This window comes from Polypterus senegalus, chromosome 7, assembly GCF_016835505.1.
Source record: "Polypterus senegalus isolate Bchr_013 chromosome 7, ASM1683550v1, whole genome shotgun sequence".
Taxonomy (NCBI): domain Eukaryota; kingdom Metazoa; phylum Chordata; class Cladistia; order Polypteriformes; family Polypteridae; genus Polypterus; species Polypterus senegalus.
In genome coordinates this window covers 138621532-138644380 of record NC_053160.1, presented here as the reverse complement: position 1 = coordinate 138644380, position 22849 = coordinate 138621532, and the positions used below count along the sequence as shown (strand labels likewise).

Below are 22849 nucleotides of genomic sequence, written 5' to 3'. Positions count from 1 at the left end.
TTTCCATTGCACTTGATAAAGATAACACATAAAGGCACCTGTAACTAGTTAAATGCAACATCACAAGACACGAGTAGACAGGTCATTTACTGGGTAAAGTATTTGGGAGAATACATTTTTCCACTAACCTCTGCTCAAAAAAATCTGTTCATACCATAAACTATACTGTTTTTGTAGTAGTAGTATTGACACACGTACAGAAAGAGGGTGCACAGAAACAAAAGTAAGACGGAAATCAAGTATGCTGATCTGTGCTATCTATTAAAATAAAATGAAGCTATACATGTTGCAAGTTGGTTGGACATGCAATAAAAGAACTTCACCATAGTCTGCAAAAGTGAACAGCCAAAATAAAAAACAAAAGTCATGTGTACACAACCAACATCTTTAATGGCTTAGAAATTACTGGTACGGTACATCCATCGACATACATCCATTTTAATGCCATGTACCTGTTTTCATAAAAACAACTGTTTGGGTAATCTGCTATGTGTAGACCCCTACCCTACTCTCTTTTCTGTTTCTTTTTCCGGTTTCTTTGTGGTGGTGGCCTGCGCCACCTCCACCTACTCAAAGCTTAATGATGCTCCAACAATGATGGATGAATTAAAAGGCAGAAGTCTACGTGACCATCTTCATCAAGCCCTTCCATGAGAACCCTAAATCCAAAGAGGACTGTTTCATTTATGTTAGGTAGAATGCCCAGAGGGGACTGGGCGGTCTCATGGTCTGGAATCCCTACAGATTTTATTTTTCTCCAGCCGTCTGGAGTTTTTGTTTTTTCTGTCCCCCCTGGCCATTGAACCTTACACTTATTCGATGTTAATTAATGTTGATTTATTTTGTTTTCTTATTGTGTCTTTTATTTTTCTATTCTTTATTATGTAAAGCACTTTGAGCTACTGTTTGTATGAAAATGTGCTATATAAATAAATGTTGTTGTTGTTGTTGTTAAAGACTGATTGTGATTTTGTTAAATGATGCAGTAATCCTTTCTTATTTTTCTTAACAAATTAACTGGAAAACACAAATATATTTTTGTAAAGATAAGGCAGAGCTGAAACTGTGAATGGACTTAGACATGCTATACATCAGTTTCCAAGATCCGCTTATTCCAATTTTATGTTTTGGAATTGATGGACTTTATCCTAGTAGTAATGGGACTAACATAGAAACCAATCCAGAAAAGGGTGTTAATCCACGTTAATCCACTGTAAGACAGTTATACACATTTCAAAACACGCCTGTACTATACTAGTTAATCTAACCTACACAATTTTTAGATGTGGGATTCCCCAGACAAATAATTCATGCACTTAAGGAGATGATGATGCAACTCTAAATGGAGGGTTCCCTCAGTTTCTAGAGCAGTGAGATGACGACACTCACCACTGCATTGCTGTGACAACCAAACCATAGGATAAAAGTTAGAACTATTGGTTGACTTTAAAGATTAGCAAAAATTCCAGTATACCTTGAGAAAATATTATTGATTTTGTCAAAAAAAAAAAAACTGCTACACAGACAGAAAAATGGGCTTTTGAGTCCTTTTACATTCTTCATTTGCTTACTAAAGCTGAAATTTATACTATATTTTTTTACTATATATTCACATCATTCTATGTGATACAGCTAATAGAAGAAAAAGAAAAGAATAATAGGGCCATGTGCTTTCAAATTCAGTGCATTAAAACCCCTAACTGATGTGTAATTTATTGCTAGCAAAAGGAAATATAGAACCCACTAAATGCTCCAGATGTTACCAATGTAACCAACCCAAAGACAGCAGCATCTTTAGTGTGGTAGCCTGTCTTTGAATCTCATACTTAGAGAAAAGGCAGGCCATCTCACTACAGCTGTCAGTCCCGGAATTTATCTGTTAATCAAAGTCAGTCACATTGCAACTTAAATTCTAAAAAACGTAGGCCTGGTAGTTTCTACCAAATGTTTCAGTGTGTAGCCTACAGCTTCTGTTTCCACATGTGTTTGCAGCGATTCTCTGCTCCAGATCTGACCACAGAAGCCTGCTTCATAGTTAGAAAAACAAACATCTGGTCACCCATTGTTGTTAATAGTTTAACTAAAACAAAAACATCTGTATGTTATTCTGCATTGGAAGAGCTCCCAAAACTATGAAGGAAGGTCTAACCAAAACTTAGCATCTCACTGCAATTCCATTTCCACAGATGACAGGATCTTTTCAATTATGCATCAGCTGGTGGAAAAAGATAAATACATCCTTTTTTGTGGGGAATCAGTGTGGGTGGCAAGAAAGCTTAGCTGCTTTTGGTTGACCATATTGCTTTAATTTTATTGTACTGGCCAAGACAAAACATATGGGAAGCTGTGAAAAAGATCTAATTAAATTATTCCAGTCCTCTATTATTCTGAGTTTCTGTTTGCTAAATACAGTCTGTTAGTTCAATTGATCATTTGAAATCGATTCATTGAACTAATTCACTTTCTTATCACTGTAGCATTGTGTTACAAAATTCTATGTTTATTTTTTCAAAAACAACAAAAATTATGCATAATAGCTCTTGCAAGTAATTAAACTGACATAGTTCTAAATTAACCGGCTGATCATAAATGGATTAGTGGTAATTGTATTTACAGTATGTATATATTTAGGGTATGTATGTATTTATTTCTTATTTATTTTGAGATAGAAAATAATATAATGCATACATTATATTGTTTGATAAATTTAGTCACACTGGTGCCATGTCCAGGTGTTGTTCCTAAATTGTGCCCTACGCTTGCTTTGATAGGCTCCAGCTATCCTACAAACCAACCCTGGATAAGCGATTTAAGAAGATGGATGGATGGATGAAATATAGTCACATTTATTAACTCTACAACTAAAGACGAGGGACGTTCAAAAAGCTTCTGCACTTTTATACTTTCATTGGGAACGGTGAAGGTGGGAGGAGTAGTAATTGGGCATTAAAAAGTTGGTAAGACACTGGGAAAATTGCATCACAAACAAAGGTGACTATCTAAAAAAGTGATGTAATTTGTTTTTGAAATTCTTAATAAATAGAATTTAAGTAAAAAGTGTGGAAACTTTCTGAATGTCCCTCTTACAGTATATTGGAAGAAGAACTGGTGAAAATATCAACGTATCCGCTGTCAGACAAGTTTCTTGCAACTCTGAAAACTACTGATCTGATTAAGGCAAGGAGAACAATGGTGCCTGATTACTTCCAACAGAGGTATTCATGATATGTTTTAAATCTGCAGTATAATTAGAATGACTAATTAGTTAAAAATTTAATTATAGACAATTGGCAGTAATAACATCCATCCACCCACCCATCCATCCATCCTCTTCCGCTTATCCGAGGTCGGGTCGCGGAGGCAGCAGCTTGAGCAGAAATGCACAGACTTCCCTCTCCCCGGCCACTTCTTGTAGCTCTTCCGGGGGAATCCCGAGGCGTTCCCAGGCCAGCCAGGAGACATAGTCCCTCCAGTGTGTCATGGCTTCCCCGGGGCCTCCTCCCAGTTGGACATGCCCGGAACACCTCACCATGGAGGCATCCTTATCAGATGCCCGAGCCACCTCATCTGACTCCTCTCGATGCGGAGGAGCAGCAGCTCTACTCTGAGCCCCTCCCGGATGACTGAGCTTCTCACCCTATCTTTAAGGGAAAGCCCAGACACCCTGCGGAGGAAACTCATTTCAGCCGCTTGTATTCGCGATCTCATTCTTTCGGTCACTACCCATAGCTCATGACCATAGGTGAGGGTAGGAACGTAGATCGACTGGTAAATTGTGAGCTTTGCCTTACGGCTCAGCTCCTTTTTCACCATGACAGACCGATGCAGAGCCCGCATCATTGCAGGGGCTGCACCGATCCGCCTGTCGATCTTACGCTCCATTCTTCAATCACTTGAGAACAAGACCTCGAGATACTTGAACTCCTCCACTTGGGGCAGAATCTCACTCCCAACCCTGAGAGGGCATTCCACCCTTTTCCAGCTGAGGACCATGGTCTCGAATTTGGAGGTGCTGATTCCCATCCCAGCCACTTCACACTCAGTTGCGAACCGCTCCAGAGAGAGCTGAAGATCACAGCCTGATGAAGCAAACAGGACAACATCGTCTGCAAAAAGCAGTGACCCAACCCTGAGTCCAGCAAACCTGACCCCCTCAACACCCTGGCTGTGCCTAGAAATTCTGTCCATAAAAGTTATGAACAGAATAGGTGACAAAGGGCAGCCCTGGCGGAGTCCAACTCTCACTGGAAACGGGTCTGACTTACTGCCAGCAATGCGGACAAAGCTCTGACACAGGTTGTACAGGGACTAAACAGCCCTTATCAGGCGGTGCGGTACCTCATGCTCCCGGAGCACCCCCCACAGGATTCCCCGAGGGACACGGTTGAACGCCTTTTCCAAGTCCACAAAACACATGAAGACTGGTTGGGCAAACTCCCATTCACCCTCCAGGACCCTGCTAAGGGTGTAGAGCTGGTCCACTGTTCCGCGACAAGGACAAAAACCACACTGAATCTGAGGTTCGACTATCTGATGGACCCTCCTCTCCTGAACCCCCGAATAGACTTTTCCAGGGAGGCTGAGGAGTGTGATCCCTCTATAGGTGGAACACACCCTCCGGTCCCCCTTCTTAAAGAGGGGGACCACCACCCCGGTCTGCCAATTAAGAGACACTGTCCCCAATGTCCTTGCGATGTTGCAGACACGTGTCAACCAAGACAGTCCTACAACATTCAGAGCCTTGAGGAATCCCGGGCGTATCTCATCCACTCCCAGGGCCCTGCCAGCAAGGAGTTTTTTTGACCACCTCAGTGACCTTAGTCCCAGAGATGGGGGAGCCCACCTCTGAGTCCCCAGGCTCTGCTTCCTCATTGGAAGGCATGTTAGTGGAATTGAGGAGGTCTAGTAATAACATCTAATTAGTCTGTTTTATTTTTGCACCCCTATATGTTAAACCCTGGCTTAACATTTTTCTTTATTACACCCCACAGAAAACACTTGTGTACCAATAAAGTAACAGTTTTGAAAATGAAAATATTATTTTCTAATCACATATACTAAAGGCCCTACTCCAGGGCTCCTAAAGTTTATCCTGGAAGGCCGCATGGCAGCAGGCTTTTTTTTTTTCATTCCATTCATATCCATTCTTTGGACTTTTATCCAGGTCAGGGTCATGGGAACCTCTTCCAGTAAGTAAGAGGCACAAGGCACAATCTGCCCCTATACCAGTACATCATGTGCTGAACACAAACACACTAGGGCCAAATTAACAATGCCAATTTATCTAACATGCATGTCTATGGACTGTAGGAGGAAACGCACTTAGATACAGAGAAAACATGCAAACTACATGCAGGTAGTTTGTGAGGTAGCAAGCCTACCACTGTACCACCCTTTTTCACCACTATTTCTTAATTAAAAAATAACAACATTTTTCTGATTAATTTTAGCTACCTTACTCATCAAACACCTTAATTTCTTCTTTTGTTCTCAAACAGCTTCCAATTATAAAAGAACTGCAAATAACAAGGGTACCAGGAGTCCACCAACTAACATGATATCATTAATGCCTTGGTGTGTTCATTATAAAGTATCTGTTTTAGTAAGATATTCAGTAAAAAAAATTGGCAAAGAAAGATATGAAGCACTAAAATCACTCATCTCCTCCAATCCATAAATTATTTGGATGAAGATCTCAAAAAAGAAAAACTACAATATTAAAAAAAGACCCAACACTGCAGAATGAAACCACTAAGTAGCTATATAATTAAATAACAAGTTCCATTATCAGCAAAGAATTAAGAAATGCAGCTGGGAAAAAAAAAAACATGTAGCCACTGCAGCCTTTACAAGATCAACTTGAGGACCTTGGCCCATTCCTCAATTTAACAGAGAATGTGCATCAAAAAGGGAATCTTATAAGTGAATGTTAAAATAATGAGCAACTTTAGTTATGAAAGTAGAAAATTAAGAAATGCAATAATTAATAAAGCAAAAGAATAAAAATGATAAATTTAAACAATGATAGGTCTTCATGTTCATGAAAGAATTTAGGATACATAGATTATAGGAAAGTTATGATCCTCATAATATACTGTAAATATAATATGTGTGAAGTGTTTTAAGAGAGTGAGTCCATAAATGTTACATTTTACATCTGCAAACAATATTTTAGAAAGATGGAAAAGTGTTTTAAACAAATTAGCTGGAGTGAATTTCTAGTTGAGGAGTCAATGGTGACAGACAAAAGGTTTTTTAGTTTATATTTTGTGTAGTTTAGTTCTGCCTTTCTTTGTAAAAAAAAAAAATGAAACATTGTGTTGTGTTCACTGCTGCCACAGCATGAAAATGTTTTATCTTCTCTTTCTTCACCATTTTTTCATTTACATGCACTTCCAGAAGACATAACAGTATTGTGACTGAATGTTAGGTTAAACTGTCTGTTTTAGATCATTTTTAGATTATATGCAAGCAAATACCACACCTACATACTCTTTCATCCTTTCCACTGTTGAAATATTTGTTAAAACCCAGAATTAGTTTAAAAGGACAAACAAAAGGTCAGGAAGTGCATCAACAACAATAAAGCACTGGGGAGGCCTCTTTTAAAGTTTGCATTCAGTAGCATTCATTAAGAATGAATCACTAAAGGCTGTAACACCATGTTGAAAACTGCAGTAATGTAGGTAAGAGTATAATCCTTGCCAGACAAGAAAAGGACATGGAAAGGGTGAAAAAACTTGTTCAGAGACAAAACAAAAAGGGCAGAGGAAAAGCACCAATAGTATCTAAATGAATGAGTCATGAATGGATTCATTACCTGCTTCGATGAATGCACATGACTTAGCTTAAAATGAGCCTAAAGTGATTCCTGTACAAGTAATTTTGCAATGCAGTGATAATCAGGATCGTGTCAAGGAAAAAAAGATTCTGACTATAAGCATGCTTCTTAGGCCACAGACTCCACCTGCAAGAACTGGTTATCTCTGACCAGTAAATAAAATATACTGATAAAGATTTATCAGCCTAGAATTATTACTTTATATTTCATATAAAATTGTAAATATATGTATAATATGTAAATTCATATAAACTAGGTTGATCCTATTCAAATATTCAGTTTTGATTAATTTAAATTAAAGTTCAGGCATACTCATCTATGTATCAGACTATCTTAATCCAGTTAATGGACAAGGGGCCAGCAACAATGGACATAAGGACATAATGCCAGTCCATCATAAGCTACATTCATGTATATGACTACAACCTATCTCTCTACATATATAGTGTAATGCAGGATGTGCTCCAGCCGCCCAACATCTGACACACGCAGACGCACTGGTTTTTTACTCGGCTGTGGGAAACTCGTAAGCAAGCATTTCCCACCAGACTTAAACCACAGTTACAAAGCACAGCATAAAAGCCCCAAGTACTTTGTATTTTCTTCCTCTTCCTTTCTTCTCTCTATCACCGTTCTTCCGCCTCTGGCAAAAGTATGCGGATACCCCTCCAAATGTTTGAATTTAGGATTCAGCCACATCCATAAAATCAATGCTACAAGTCAATATTTTAATTTCTGCTGTGCTAGATATGCCCCAGTCAAATGTAAGCACTATTATTGTGAAGCAGAAGCATCTAGGAGGAACAACAGCTCAGCCATGAAGAGGTAGGTCATGCAAATTCACAGAGTGTGGCTGTTGAGTGCTGATGTGCATAGCAAGTAAAAGTTGCTAGTTGTATCACTCACAAATGAAGTCCAAACTACCTCTAAATGAAACATCAGAACAAAAACTTTGAGGCAAGGGCTTCATGAAATGGGTTACCATACCTAAACTGTTGCACACAAGCCTACATTCACTATGCACAATGCCAAACATTGGCTGGAATGGGGTAGAGTACACCACAATTGGACACTGGGAGTAGTGGAAAGTGTTATCCAGAGTGATGAATTATATTTATCTATCTGGCAGTCTAATGGAGAAATATGAGTTTGGTGGATGCCAGGAGAACACTACCTTCTGAAACTGCATAGTGCCTACAGTGAAGTTTGGTAGAGGATGAGTTGGGGTTGTTTTTCAGGTTTTTAGGCTAGGCTCCTTGGTTTCAGTGAAAGGTATAGCATAAAGAAACATTTTAGACAATTGTGTGCTGTTAACTTTGTTGCAGCAGTTTGGGGAAGTCCATTTTCTGTTCCAGTAGGTCCATAAAGACATGGTTTGATGTGTTTGGTGTAGAGGAACTCAACTGGCTTGCACATTGCCCAGACATAAATTCCACTGAACACCAATAAGATGAATTGGAATGCAAATTGAGACAGGTCTGTGCATAAAGCATCAATACCTGACCTCACAAATGGCTGAATTCCCAAAAAAAAAAATTGAAACTGTTATGCAAAGTTTTCCGAGAACAATGGTGTGAGGGGCTTAGTTTTCAGTACCGCAACCAGGGCCTGGGAATTGACGAAGTGGAACCCATAACCAAGATGACAGCTGGCACGCATCTAAGAGTGGTGTTGTTAGACAACAGCAAAAAACAGCACTTGCTAACCACTGAGCTTGGCATCTTACTTCCATTTTGCAAAATCATCACGTCTTTTTTCCTCTCTAGAACTTCGCTGTCTTCAGTCATCCGTCCTTCCTATTGGATACAGGGGCTATTCACGTGGCCCATCAATCACTTCTGCTGCATCCTTCATTTGCATTAAGCACGCTTTCAGCAAAGCTGAGAGCTGAATATTAACAATTATCAGTAAATAAAAAAAAGTGATCCCTAATTTTCTTTTTTTTGTTACATCACTAAATTTCAATCAAATCTGTCAAGACATTTTTCAGATTACTTATTCTATTGGGAGTAACCCCTAAATATTGATATATTGAAATGTCCTTTCTTAGCGACTACCTACTGACCTAGATGTACCAGTCTACCAAAATTTCAGCTTTTAAACTATAAAGGAAATAGGGTTTTTGTTGATAAGAGAGTCAGTCCGTCAGCTTTGTATTATATATATATAGATGTATATATAAATAGTGTTTAATTTGTTTTTATATTAAGATCCAAATATCTTGTGTGTTTGGATGATGGTTTCTAAACTTGAGACAACCTGCAATTATGAGATATCCATCTTCAAATTATTGTACTTAACATTTCTTGTGGCAAGTATGACCATTGGAGTTGAAATGAAATTCAGACATTAACAGTTTAAGCCAGTGGTACTAAATATTACTCAAAGATCTCTAAAAAAAAGTACATTCACTTAATGTGCATTACATCTCCTCAAATGGATTTGTTCTTCAGTGCAATACCCAGGAAAAGTGAAAAATCACAAAAGTTCAGTTGATTCTGGAGACTCATAATCAAAAGGTCGGATAATAAGGCAAAATTTATTAAAGGTGAAAAGCTGTTTGGTGTACCCTGCAAACTCACACTGGGAAATAAAGAGGAGAAATAGTATGGCATTCAGAAAGTTAATCTGCTACAGAGGAGAGATCCTCATGTTCCAAGACTAACTTCTCAGCAGGCACTCCAGTATTAATTTAACTCTTAAAACACGCATATATAGGAATGCCATTGTTAATCTAATGCTGGGGATTTGAAGTGATTGCTCTCTTAATGGTCTCTATAAAACTTTTTTTTTTTTTTTAACAATGTCAAGAATGCCCTGTGGTGGGCTGGCGCCCTGCCCGGGATTTGTTCCTGCCTTGCATCCTGTGTTGACTGGGATTGGCTCCAGCAGACCCCCCGTGACCCTGTGTTAGGATATAGCAGGTTGGATGATGACTGACTGAATGTCAAGAATTATATAGTTAGATGAACAGAATGGAATTGCACAAATTAAAAAAAAAAATCAGCCAGTTTCATTTGGTCACATTGCTGTTTGTGGACACCATATCTCTTGAGTGATAGTTCACAGATTCCTAAAATTATTATCCGAGTTCAAAAACTTTAAAAGCAGCGTGTTATGCCCTGTAAATGACAATTTTTAGTATACTCTGTCAAAAGTAAGTTCTTCTCATAATGTGCTTTTTGACCTTTGAACTTTATTCTGCTGGGCTAATAGGTTTTCAAAGTACTTTGTAAAGATGTAAAATGATCGGAGAGCCCAGGAAGAAAGCTAATATTGATCAAGAGTGTTTAATATGTTCAACTTATAATATTTGGTTAGAAAGTAGAGCTGGTATTCAGTTTCTTTCCCTTCTCTGTAAAGAAAGAAAGAAAGAAAGAAAGATTTAGTAGTAAAATTTAAAACACTTACCAGAACCAGAGCATTGATAGCTACAGGATCACCAGTCCTTATGATGATTAAGCGAACCACGGATGTGCTGCTTTCCTCCACTACAAATTTTGTTTCTCCAAAAAACATCAGTTCTGTGTCCCCAGTGACAAGAGTGATGGATAGGGCAAAAAGGAGCTCAGATAATAAGAAGACAGGGGGCATTCCTGTATTAAGACAGATACACAGGACCAAAATAAGTAGTCTCTCCTTTGAACCCCAACAAACAAGAATATTATGCAAATGAGAGTACTGATTAAAATTTTTTAAACAAGAAAATAAGAAAATTAATGCATTATGTAATGTGTAAACCTATTAATTTCCAGTTGATACCAAAATTGAGAAAGCAATCCTTGTCTTGTCATTGCAGTTACACGGCATCTTCTGTGACATGCAGGTCACTTTTCCTGCTCCTTGGAATCGAACCAGTAAATGACATGATGTTCAGGTCCATAAGAAAAGAAGTGCAAAGTAATTGAACTTACAGTGGGATGCAAAAGTTTGGGCAACCTTGTTAATAGTTACGATAAAACATGTCAGTTAAATATATCATATAGGAGACACACACAGTGATATTTGAGAAGTGAAATGAAGTTTATTGGATTTACAGAAAGTGTGCAATAATTGTTCAAACATTTTTTATTGTAACAACCAACGATTTATACAGGAAAATAATGACTATTAACAAGGTTGCCCAAACTTTTGCATCCCACTGTATGTAGAAAAATATGAAAGATGGCTCTCTGGCACTTGTGATTAAATGTCTACTTTGAATTTCTGTTACACTAAGAACAACCTCACTGCTGCATTATCTAAAGATTACAAGGATTCAGTATTTCAGCACAGATTTTAAATCTCCACTAGGTACTTCTTTAAGATACTATGTTCTGACCAAATTTAAAATTGCCTAATCTTGTTGCCTCTTTAATTTTGGTTTTCCAATTTTGTCATCTTTGAATTCACAACTTTACACAATATATCAAAATTAGTGTTACTATATAAATCAGAACAAATAAAGGTCCAAGAATGGATCACTGAGGAGTCTCTTTGATGATGGCATCCAATCTGAAAAACTCTTACTCTATATATTTTTCAAATTGCCCTAACTTACAATCTATTTATTTGTCTAAAATATTTACCAGAAGAAAAAAGAATCAAAGGTGCATAGTTTAATTGCTTCAAATTTTCCTTAACTGATGGATTCTCATGGGAAGTGAATTGTTTAGGATGTTTTGGGGTGTGGACTGACGACTTTGTTGTTAACAGTTCCAGACTTTATTAACTAGGATAAACTTTGAATTTTCTACAAATACTAACACACATATACAGTATGCATTACATATTGTAATGGAGGAAGAGTGTTTTGATCTATCCAAGCTGAGCCAGAATTAGGGGAGGACCACAGACAATGACAATGTGTTCCCAGAGCTGCAGGGTGGCTGTACCTTTCTCCAGCTTGATCTTTTATAGGTTTGGTAGTTCAGGTGCATGGACCTGTCCCTCAGAAGTTCTCTTTCACCCAAAAACACTTCCAAGTTATGCTCTTTGTTTGCCAGAAGTACTCCAAGACTGAGGGTTTATAAGAAGATGTTATGCGAGTTTGGAGTCAGGAGAGTTGGTATAAGGAATAGAAAATACAGACTCTGGTTTAAAAGAACGATAAATTGGTTATATGGGGTGAAATTGTTTAATGAAGACATTACTTCTTGACAAAGAGAGGACTTGTGCAGTTGTGCTTTGAGATAGAGAGTTATGTGAGACCATACCGCCTTGTCGTAGTGTAGATATATATATATATTTTTTTTTTTTCATGTAAAAGTCAACTTGCAGGAAAACAATACACACATTCTACAGGAAACGTGTAAAAAGCATTATATGGAACATTTTATTAATACTTTGCCAGATAGGATTCACAGTTACTAATTTGTTACCTGATATGGCCCAGTGTTTAAAAATTATTATACTATGCAAAGCTGTTTAAACATCAGGTGTTAATACTATAATAACATGAGTACAAAAAAGTGTATTTCACATCATAAAAAGTCTAGTAACAGAAATTTCTCAGGGGAATAACAGTTGGAAGAAAAAATAATTTCCTTGAGAATGGCTGCCTTGCTCCAATTTAGAAGTCACTAAATGCTATCCAAATTGGATTAAGTGTCGCCTACTGTGTGAGAAGAAAGAGACAGATCAAAAGCTTAAGATCTTTAAGGTCAGACTTGCTATTTGTAAGAAACTGTGTTTTCATTTTCTCACAGACATTCAACAAAACAATCAGAACTGAAAGCTTTCAAAAAATAAGTAAAATTAAATGTGCCATATGACTTCATAAATATTGTCAAGGAAAATTATGTGCACATTTTTATGTAAGTGAGCAGGTTCCGATAACCTATTAAATGTTTTGCATTGTACTTTTTAATGTTATATGAAATTTGCTTAGTAATGCTGCATTTTCAAAATATAATTAAGAATTAAGATGATTTGAATCCAGACATTTTGTAGAAGTAATGCTTCACCTATAAACAATCATCAAAAATGATAAAATGAAGTATAAAATTTAAAATGTTTTATGACTTACAGGGTATCACTTAGACTAAGTCTTAGAGCCAAACATTCATGTCTCCATGATATACAATGCCTTTAAAAAGTATTCATCCCTTGGATGTTTTCACAAGTAATTGTTATGTAACATTTAATCACAATGGATTAAATTTGGCTTTTTTAATGCCGATCAACAGAAAAAGACACTTCAGTGTCAAAGTGAAAACAAATGTTTGCAAAGTGCTCTAAATTAATTACAAATGAAAAAAACCTAAATAACTTATTGCTTAGATATTCGCTTAGGTGTTAAGCCAGTTGGTTTCAACATTCACAAAATTAGTTTAATGGAGATTGCCTGTATCTAGGCAAGGGGTTCAAATGATTGTAGTACATGTGGATTGGCTTGTTTCTCCTAATTTAGGAAACTACTTTTAACTTTACCAGGAATTATAAGAGATCATGAGCTGTCTAAACTCTCAAGGGTTGCCAGAGGATGACATTTAGGCAGAGATCAGCATATACATCTTGGAAAAGGTGGAACGATTTACAAACACTGGACAACAATTAGCTCATAAAAAGATATCAATTTGCCATAGATATAATAATATTTGCAACAAACGTTGCACATTATCAATTGATTGATGCATTGTTAGCTTAAATAAAAGAGCTGATATAGCTTGTGGGCCACAGCGAAAATGCAGCTTTGCAATAGCAATGATTTGGGTATGTCTCCACAAACCATTTCTTGAATTTTGTACCAAGCTTTAAAAGCCTTTACAAGGCAAGAGGTAATATAAAAGTGTATATATTTCCCTCTGACTCCATGTATGGGAATGTTAAAGCAATGCTGCATTCATGCAAATCAGTACACAAGTTAAGATCATTGCCCCAAGTGTGGATCAACATACATATGTGAATCATAAGCGTTAATATGATATCATCAGACAGGTGGTCATGGATGCAAGCTGTACTGCATAGCTAGAATATTACCCAGGTGATAAGCAGGGCCAGATGTGTGAAATGTCCCACAGGCCTACTGAATTCTGTATTCCATGAACCCTTATAACATTGATGTTACTTTTTAAAGGTGATTACTCCAGGGGATTTGGATAAATAGAGCCTCGTAGAAGATAAGGTGGGATCACAGAGAAAGACACAGCACACAACTCTCGAAGATGATCAGGAAAACTGGAAGAGTAAATGCACTGTCAGTAACAGTGCAGAAATAGCTGCGGATAGTCTAAGTACCTGTTAGATAACAAGCCATTTCCCATAGCCATAACTGCAGGAAGGTAATTCTTCCAAAATACAGTTGTGGATCATTCATTGTTCATTAAACATATCTGTTATCAGGCTTAACTCCCAATCAGTATGTGCATCTCAGTCTTTCCATCTTGGTGTTTGTTACTGTGTTATTCTTGATGGTGTTGAGAAGTGGCTAGAATGACATGCAGCATAGCACAATATCCTACCTTGTTATGTTTTCCTTCTTTTTCTTCTTCCACTACTTTGAATATTATTACTATTATTATTTTTGTGATGAAGCCTTAGTGTTAATATCAAAAAAGTTCTAAGTATCATCGTGAGCACCATTTTGTAGCATTGGGTGCCATAAAATCAAGACATCATTTATTCTCAAACGTGGACTCCTACCCCTTGCTGACAGTGGAAGTAAATACTTTTCATGTTCCACTCTGAGGTAGGAAAAATTCTTATACTAGTCAAACATTTAAGGGCAATTCCTAGAAGTAATTCTGAGAAACTTGATAAATACAGGTACAGATCTCAATTCAAGTGAGAATTTGTGGCTGCACTTGAAAAAGACTCACAATCTTCATACAAGCTGGCGGATCCATCCACAAAGACTCAAGGCTGTCACAGCTGACAAAGAAGAAGTTACTACATACTAGGTGAATACTTATGCAATCTATTATTTTGTAGTTTATATTTGTCATTACTTTAGGTCACTTTGAAGAGATCTGAACTTTGACATTGTTTTTTTATAATTTTATTCAATTTTGTACATCAATAATATATGAATGCATCCAAAGGGTGAATATTTTTTATGGACACTGTAACACAATAATGTTAACAGAGTAGGTAGTATAAAAGATTAGAGACCTGACTTACCAGAAATTCACAGTATTTGAATTACTTTGGTCCAGATTTCTAATCCCATAGAAAACCCAGATATTACAAACTACAAAATCCCTCTTTCACTTTTAAGACATTCAGTGTGCCTCATAAATGGGATCCAAACTGCATGAGTTCCACTTACAAGTGAGAGGATGATTAAAATAGCCTACACAATTATAAGAAATACTTAAAAACTCATTTTAAAGCCACAAACTGAATAAGCCATAGTATTCTCATTATACATACAAACATTGAGAATTCCGGAGGTTTTAAATCAACCTAAATTGTGTTTGGTGGTGTACAATCTAATAAAAAACACATTTTAATCACCATGCTACCATATTTGGTTTACAGAGATGGACAGTCTGTATAAACTGCATATACAGTACCATCCCAGCTCCAAAACAAAGACAAAAACTTCACTTTGTGACTGAAAATATTTAGCATGAAAACTCTGTATCTTTTTTTAAGGCTTGATGCCAAGACCACTGAAAAGCTTTTGTTAAAACTCTTTGCCGTTGCCTACACTAAGGTCATGAAGAGAGATTTCAGCCTCTCCCAATATGCAGTAGAGGCTCTTCTGGTGAATTGAGAGTTGAAGTCATCATGATCAGATCTAGCCATTGTCTTATCATTCCCAAAGGTGCTTCAGTCTGAGGATGGCATCACCAATATGTCATCAACAGTATGAGCTGGCATTCCAGCATTCAAATGAACAGGTCCAGTGCCAGGTACAGGGGTGCCTTTAAAACAAGCAAGCCTGCCAAAGTCACAAATGAATTCCAACTAGTGCAAACTTCCATAAAAGATGAATATAAAAGAACAAGAATCCACTGGCTGGTGATCACTGGCACAATATGTTTGCTACTCATTCAACCCACGACAGATATAACTGAACAATAAGGGACACAGACAAGTTTGAAGTAAATGTTGAACCACAAATACCTTTTGCTTCCTTTAAAAGCAACTTTAACACCACAGAAGCCAAAAATGCAATGGAAAATCTTATATTTTTTATTAACATTACAAACCCACTTAATCCATTTCAGGGTCATGAGAGCCCAGAGACTATTCTGTAGTCTCAGGTGTAAGGAAACTACCAATCTTGGACAGGGCACCAGTCCACTGTAGGTCCCACTTACACACACCAACATATTTTCAGTTGTTATTTGCTGCTTTATTGGTGACGTCATTTCCTATGCTTTTTTTTGCAAGTGTGCTTTTTGTTTTTGGTTTATTTTTTAAGAACCTCTGATATTTCAGTTTATCCAGTTATAAAAGCCGTAGATGTGTTTACTTTAGCAATTGCACTTTGAGAACACAGAAAACACTAGTTAGACAAAATCTAACTCATGAAGCAATTTATTTTGTTTATTAACTATTTTATGCTTAAAATTTAAGATATCTGTCCAAATACCTTTGGTTTGGGCTGTTATGAAAGTTGGAATGCACTAACTTCTCACCACTCTCTTTTATTTATTCAATTTAACCCTGCACGATCACAAAATTCAAATGATTGTACAATCACAATACAAGTGCAGTCCAAAAAAATGAGTGTCTGGGAAATGCAAAACTGCACTTTAAAGTTGTGTATTATAGTGGCATTCATCTCTATTTATTCTTTACTTATTTTTTTCAGAGATAATTGTACTCACCAGATTCATTGCTGGGTTGGTCTACCCTTGTACCTTAAGATTAATACACACATACATAGACATACACATACACACAGACCCTAAACACAAAAGTACTGCTTGAATGACGTATGCACAGTTTGTTATGCTGTAGCGCTTTAACCCGCACAAGTGCGGTACTTTAACACACTGTTCACTATTGGATAGAACTCTCATCATCGGTCCAAGAAAACCTTGCAGTTCGGATCATACGGCACTTCCTTACTGCTCTAGGTGTTCTAAATATTTACCTTATTACTTCAATCACTTTAGATATAAAGACAAAGTACAGAAAATTAAAAGCAATTTGGTATTTATTAAAGAAGAATAACACCAGTAGAAGAAAGAAAATGTAAAAGAAAATGTAAACAGCAAAGTCCGGATATACTGTATATAGTCTTTAGAAAAAGCTTACTAAAAAGTGTCTAAGATGAATATCCTTGGGAGCTTTTAATCTAGCAATCAGTATCATTCATGAGATGTTTTAGCTGACGATCAGATGAAAACGGTCACATGTCTCTTGCCCTCTCTTGACGTTGTTTTGACTCCTCCTGGCGTTGCTCTCTGTTCATTGCTATTTCTTCTTCCTACGTCGCCCTGCCCTCTGTCCCACAGATAAGCTATATTTATTTTAAAGTTCCACATGAGAACACGTGATGCTACACACATTTGATTGGTTGAACCACATATCTTTTTATATAATACGCTACCGTGGCTCTCCATTTGCTTGTCCAGGATTTTAAATCGCCTGTAGCTCGTAAACCGTTTGACCTATTGACCTGAAATTTGATACACATATACTACGTGACATCTACTATTGGCTTTTGGGGTGATGATTGACCTCCAAGGTTATTCCTCCTTTTTATTTTATTTTATTGTAGAATAACTCTAAGCAGCGGCCAGCAGGGTGGCCATGCGGCGTATGCGTATAGGTGCCATTCTCATTCCTACCACCTTCGCTGTCACTTCCCCTACCTCATCATATATTAAATTATTCTTGAGGCAGATTGAAGGCTTAAGTACCAGCTTAAGTGAAAAATTAAACTTAATCAGTTTTAACACGAAAAGATGCTGACAAAAGAAGAGAAGAAGTGGGCCGTTTGGATGGAGAAAAGGACAGCTGCTCCAGAAGCAGCAATTGCATCAACCTCTGAGCAAACGAATGCTAAATGTACAGAGAAAGAGTATGAAAACTATAAATGCTCAAGTCAAGTGTATTCACTGCACGATACCATTACTGGTACAATATATTACCCTAAGCATTACACTGGGTGCTCAAATGTTTTCAGGGAATTTTTTCTGATGCAAAATTATTATAAATCTAAAATGACTTTTATAATTTCTTTATTGATTGATAAACATCTTCGATGGGCCACAGCTTTAACAGAATGCAACAATCCATGCTAATGTTTCTTAAACCTGAAATAAGGTTCTAAATCTACCTTTGACTTTCAGAACTTTTTCAGTTGATGCAGGACAGAATGAGGAAGCTGTTATTTGTTTCAAAATAGCTTATCTAAAAAAACTGAAGATGAGATGGTGAATCATAACATTACAGATTTCTTAAAGGAAATTGTAAAAGATTAGAGCATAAGATTGGAGCATAAAATAAAGAAAGAAAAAATAATAAATGCTTCAGCTACATTCACTAAATCATTCCTAGTTAAAGAAAGGTGACACCAATAGGATGAAAAAAAATCCAAATAGTTGGATGAGTGTACAAGTACAACACAAAGAGCAAATTTAAAATTGCTACCCAATGTGCATGTGTTTTTGATGTTAAAAGAGATCAAAGAAAACATCTACACAGATATGGAGAAATAGATGCCGTATCAATATGAGAGTGATGAGGCATGGGATTCTAGCCAGGATACTGGGTCTGTGTGGCAGAAGTGTGAACTGCTATGCCAATGTTGTTCTGAAATTATTTAAGTTCATTAAAATTAAAATATGTGAGCAGGGATTTGCATGCAAATGCTCTAGTTAAGTACATTAAACTGGACTGAGAAAAAGGCTGAATAATTTTAAGAAAAATGACCTAAAATAATATCCCATCACAGATAGCCTTGAACTAATTGTGTACTTTGTCCCTTATGAATATTTTACTGTCACATTATGCATTCTTTTATACAAAGTACAATGTTTTACATAATTGTAAACCTTTGTAAGTGTTATGAGCCTTTTTCTCAAAATACTGCTGTACTAGCAAACAAAACTAGCAGATTCAAGAGATGAGACACAGTCAAAAGTCAAAGCCAAATTTGAAAGCCGATAAGTCAAAATTATCTACCATTAAGTACAAAACGAAATCCTAAACTGTAGTAAGTAAACAAAGTACTAAAGTCTTTTTACTGGGAAATCACTAACAAACCATCAGGTGCTCACTTTTTCAAAGGTTTTATCCACAATGACACAACAGTCTTTATACTGTTGCGATGGTTAAATCATGCACATGCACTCCCAGCCAAAAATGGTCAAAAATAGCAACCACCACAAATAATTTTAGCATAGAGATAGGGTAAGAAGCACAGACATCCGAGAGAGACTCGGAGTAGAGCATCCAACCCTCTGCATCGATTGGAGCCAACTGAGGAGGTTCGGGCATCTGATACAGATGCCTTCTGAATACTTCCTTTCCGGGGTTTACGGACTTGACCAGCTGGGAGGAGACCCCTAGGAAGACCCAGGGCTTGCTGGGAGGATTATGTCTTCCAGATGGCATAGGGATCCCACAGTATGAGTTGGCAAGTGTGCCTGGGGAAAAGGATGTATGTGTCTCAAAACAAAGGCTAATGCCCCAATGACTAATTCAGATAAGTGGTAGAAAATGAATGAATGGATACATTAATGAAAGATAAGGTTAAAAAAATCAAAATTTCAGGTATTTCACTGAAATGATAGTGAAGACTTAGTGTGTCTGTGTTAATTAATAAGCATAATCGAAACACTGAACTCTTAGATGTTTAGTTTGGTTACTTCTGCAGTTGTTAAAGGAGTACTAAAATGACTAGGTGGGTTCATAATGGTTTGGGACAAATCCTTAATAATGTCTGAGTTTTGTTGCAATAAGAAAAACACTGCAATAAATATTCTTCTGCAAGGCAGGAACTGAAACTGAACCAGTCAATATCACACAAGATAAGTGTTAGCCATTTAAACTTCTTATACACAATTAGAATTACAGATTTTATTTTACATTTGATTTGGAAATTTATCTGCTCAATGTAAGTCAGCCATTGGCTTGATACTCAAATTGCAATGCACCCATGACAACCACTGTCAATATGGCAACAGCTGGGTTCCTGCAGATTTACAAATTAGGTAATTTGATCTTCAGCCAGGTATAAAAAACTGAAACTGTAAAGAAAGGCATGCAAATCATATTATCTTACCCTAATGTTAAAATATCATAAAATGTTTTCTCTTTTTTAAAGGTCCAAGACACAATATCGTCTACAATGTGATCTTAAGTAAAAAGTACAACATTTGTCAGAAATACACTTGACCACACTAACGTAGGGGTAAAGAAATGCAGTTCTGAGCAGTTGTAATTGAATCAGATGTCAGACTCCTGCACACAACAAGCTGACACCTGCCAGCAGCTTAGAGTAGTTTTAAAGTTTCCCATTTCTCATAAAAACGTGTTAATTTCTTTTTAATTGTTGTTGCAACACTATTGTGTTTAGTAGGTTTTCAGCTGTAGATGATTTTTAATGATACAATTAATTTTAGACAAAGCTGAAGCAAGACTAGCACAGCAGGCTAGTTAGTGTGGTGACTCAAGGTAGAGCTGGAATATGATCCTTTCGTACCTACCATGTTGACAGCTGCAAATGGAAGGAGAAGACGTACCTAGCCCAGGAAGAAGCAAGGGCAGTAGTGGAGAAAGAGAGGTCCTGCAGAATGGTGGCAATGAAACAACTGTATGGCAAAGATGGAAGAGCACCCTGTGGAGGAAGTTGACTTGGGAAGAGATGCACAGAGCTGAACTTCACAAGATTCAACTCCTAATCCAAGCAGAGAATGGTGTACTTCCCAGTCTGTCTAACCACAATATACGGGGCAATGTGTAGAGACAACAGCTTGCCCTCTTTGCTCCAAATGTGGAACCTTGGAGCATGTTTTAAGTAGTTGCTCCAATTACCGGTAGTGTCACGATCAAGTCTTGTAGGTCGTGACAGCAGCCATCAACAAGAGGATTAAATGGAGGAAACAGAATTGTTCTTCTAAACAAGTCATTACCTTCATTAAAGCTGGTGAGCTGCGAAAAGCTGTAGGAGAAAGATCTGCAGTAATCTTGGTCCCCCTCTGCAAAGGACTGGCAACTGAAGGTGGACCTGGAGGCAGATGAATTTCCTCCAGCATACTGTAGTCATTACCTTGAGGCCAGATATTTTCCTTACCTCAGAAGCCAGAAAGAAGTGTGTTCTTCTGGAGCGAACAGTCCCATGGTATAAATCACACAGATGATGTTTTCAAGAGAAAACTCACTGAGTATGAGGGACTGGTCAGTAATTACAGACAAAGTGGTTGGAGAGCAAGGTGTCTACCAGTAGAGGTAGGATCTGTGAAAGTCCAGTTGGACTCCACACTCCCTGGTTGCTTCTGGGAGTCTCTTGATCCTGGAACCATTGATAGATGTAAGCAGAGATGAGCCAGGCAAATGAGGGCACACACAGTCAACAAGGGGTTAAGGGAAAAAGTGTCACATGCTTTTAATAAAATCCAATAGGCAAGCAGCATCCAATAGTACAATGGAAGATCTTCCATAAATAAATAAACACTCCATAAAATCAAAGGTGTCAGATGGAGGTTAACAAGCAATCTATACTAATAAAAGGCAAAGCCCTCACTGACTCACTCACTCACTCATCACTAATTCTCTAACTTCCCGTGTAGGTAAAAGGCTGAAATTTGACAGGCTCATTCCTTACAGCTTACTTACAAAAGTTGGGCAGGCTTCATTTCGAAATTCTACACGTAATGGTCATAACTGGAGCCTATTTTTCTCCATATACTGTAATGGACGTTAGCTCAACAGCTGTGGAGGGGCGGAGCTGCATGTGACATTATCATGCCTCCCACAAATTCACATGAACTGACTGTGACCGCAGTACGTAGAAAAGAAGGAAGAGCTCCCAAAGACAGCTGAAGAACAACGCATACAAGCTTATTCAAAAGTGCAGCTACTGCGAAAACTAAGCACGGTGTAAACCGTAAGTTTCAATTAAGTTTATGGACACGCTCCCACTGCCGTTTGTCATGCCTTCGTCGAATACTTTATTCGCGAGATACAAGTTTAATGAGAAGACATGAGGTGTAAACGAGACTATGGATCACTTTGTAACAGAGTTAAAATTGCTGTAGCGAGAAACTTTTAAGTGCCGGGTCTTAGCTAACATTAAATAAAGCCGTGGACATCGCAACATCACACAAGTGAGCAGCTCACGTGAACTGACTGAATGCAGTACGAGTGATCACTTCCATGCATCAAACCTGTTCAAAAAACGCATTACACAATTGACAAGGTAGGAAAAGAATATGCTCCAAGTTGAGCTCCACAGCTAACGCGGTCTTGCGGAAGCAACTTCATCACGCTGCCACCAAATACTCACAGAAAAATCCACAAGTTAATACACACACTGTCTCTAGAGTTTCTCCACACTCAATGTATTCCTCGCATCCCCTTTATACCCTCTGATCTCCCATTTCAATTCAGATGCCTCCAATTTCCAGTAAGGCTCTGCTGCGCGATGACAAGTAATAAGTCTCAGGGACAGACCCTACAAAACGATGCAATTGATTTCAGGCAAGATTGCTTTTCTCCTGGACAACTATACGTTGCATTCTCAAGAGTGAGCTCGCGTAGCTTCGTCATATTACAACCGGAGTGCAGCCAGAAACTTTTAAGTGCCGGGTCTTAGCTAACATTAAATAAAGCCGTGGACATTGCAACATCACACAAGAGAGCAGCTCACTTGAACTGACTGAACGCAGTATGAGTGATCACTTCCATGCATCAGACCTGTTCAAAAAACGCATTACACAATTGACAAGGTGATGGCTTTATATGTCGTTCGTTTATAAAACAGCGGAGAAGCTGTGTAAAGGCTGTTTCACAAAAAACCAGCGGAGCGCCTTATATGAGCAGGCAGTCAGCTAAAGAAGGGAATCAATAAATATCTATAATCGTAATAAACAAACTAAAAATAACGTACAAGCCACGGAT

At 37.6% G+C, this 22849-nt stretch overlaps 1 protein-coding gene across 1 annotated transcript in view; it reads right to left on the bottom strand.

Moving 5' to 3' along the window:
• adgrv1 (adhesion G protein-coupled receptor V1) overlaps positions 1-22849 on the bottom strand; it is a 669968-nt gene that overhangs the window by 597788 nt on the left and 49331 nt on the right. Inside the window, exon 2 of the mRNA XM_039759338.1 lies at positions 10253-10437. Within this exon, the coding sequence (XP_039615272.1) occupies positions 10253-10437 (185 nt within the window). The remainder of the gene's footprint in view (positions 1-10252; positions 10438-22849) is intronic.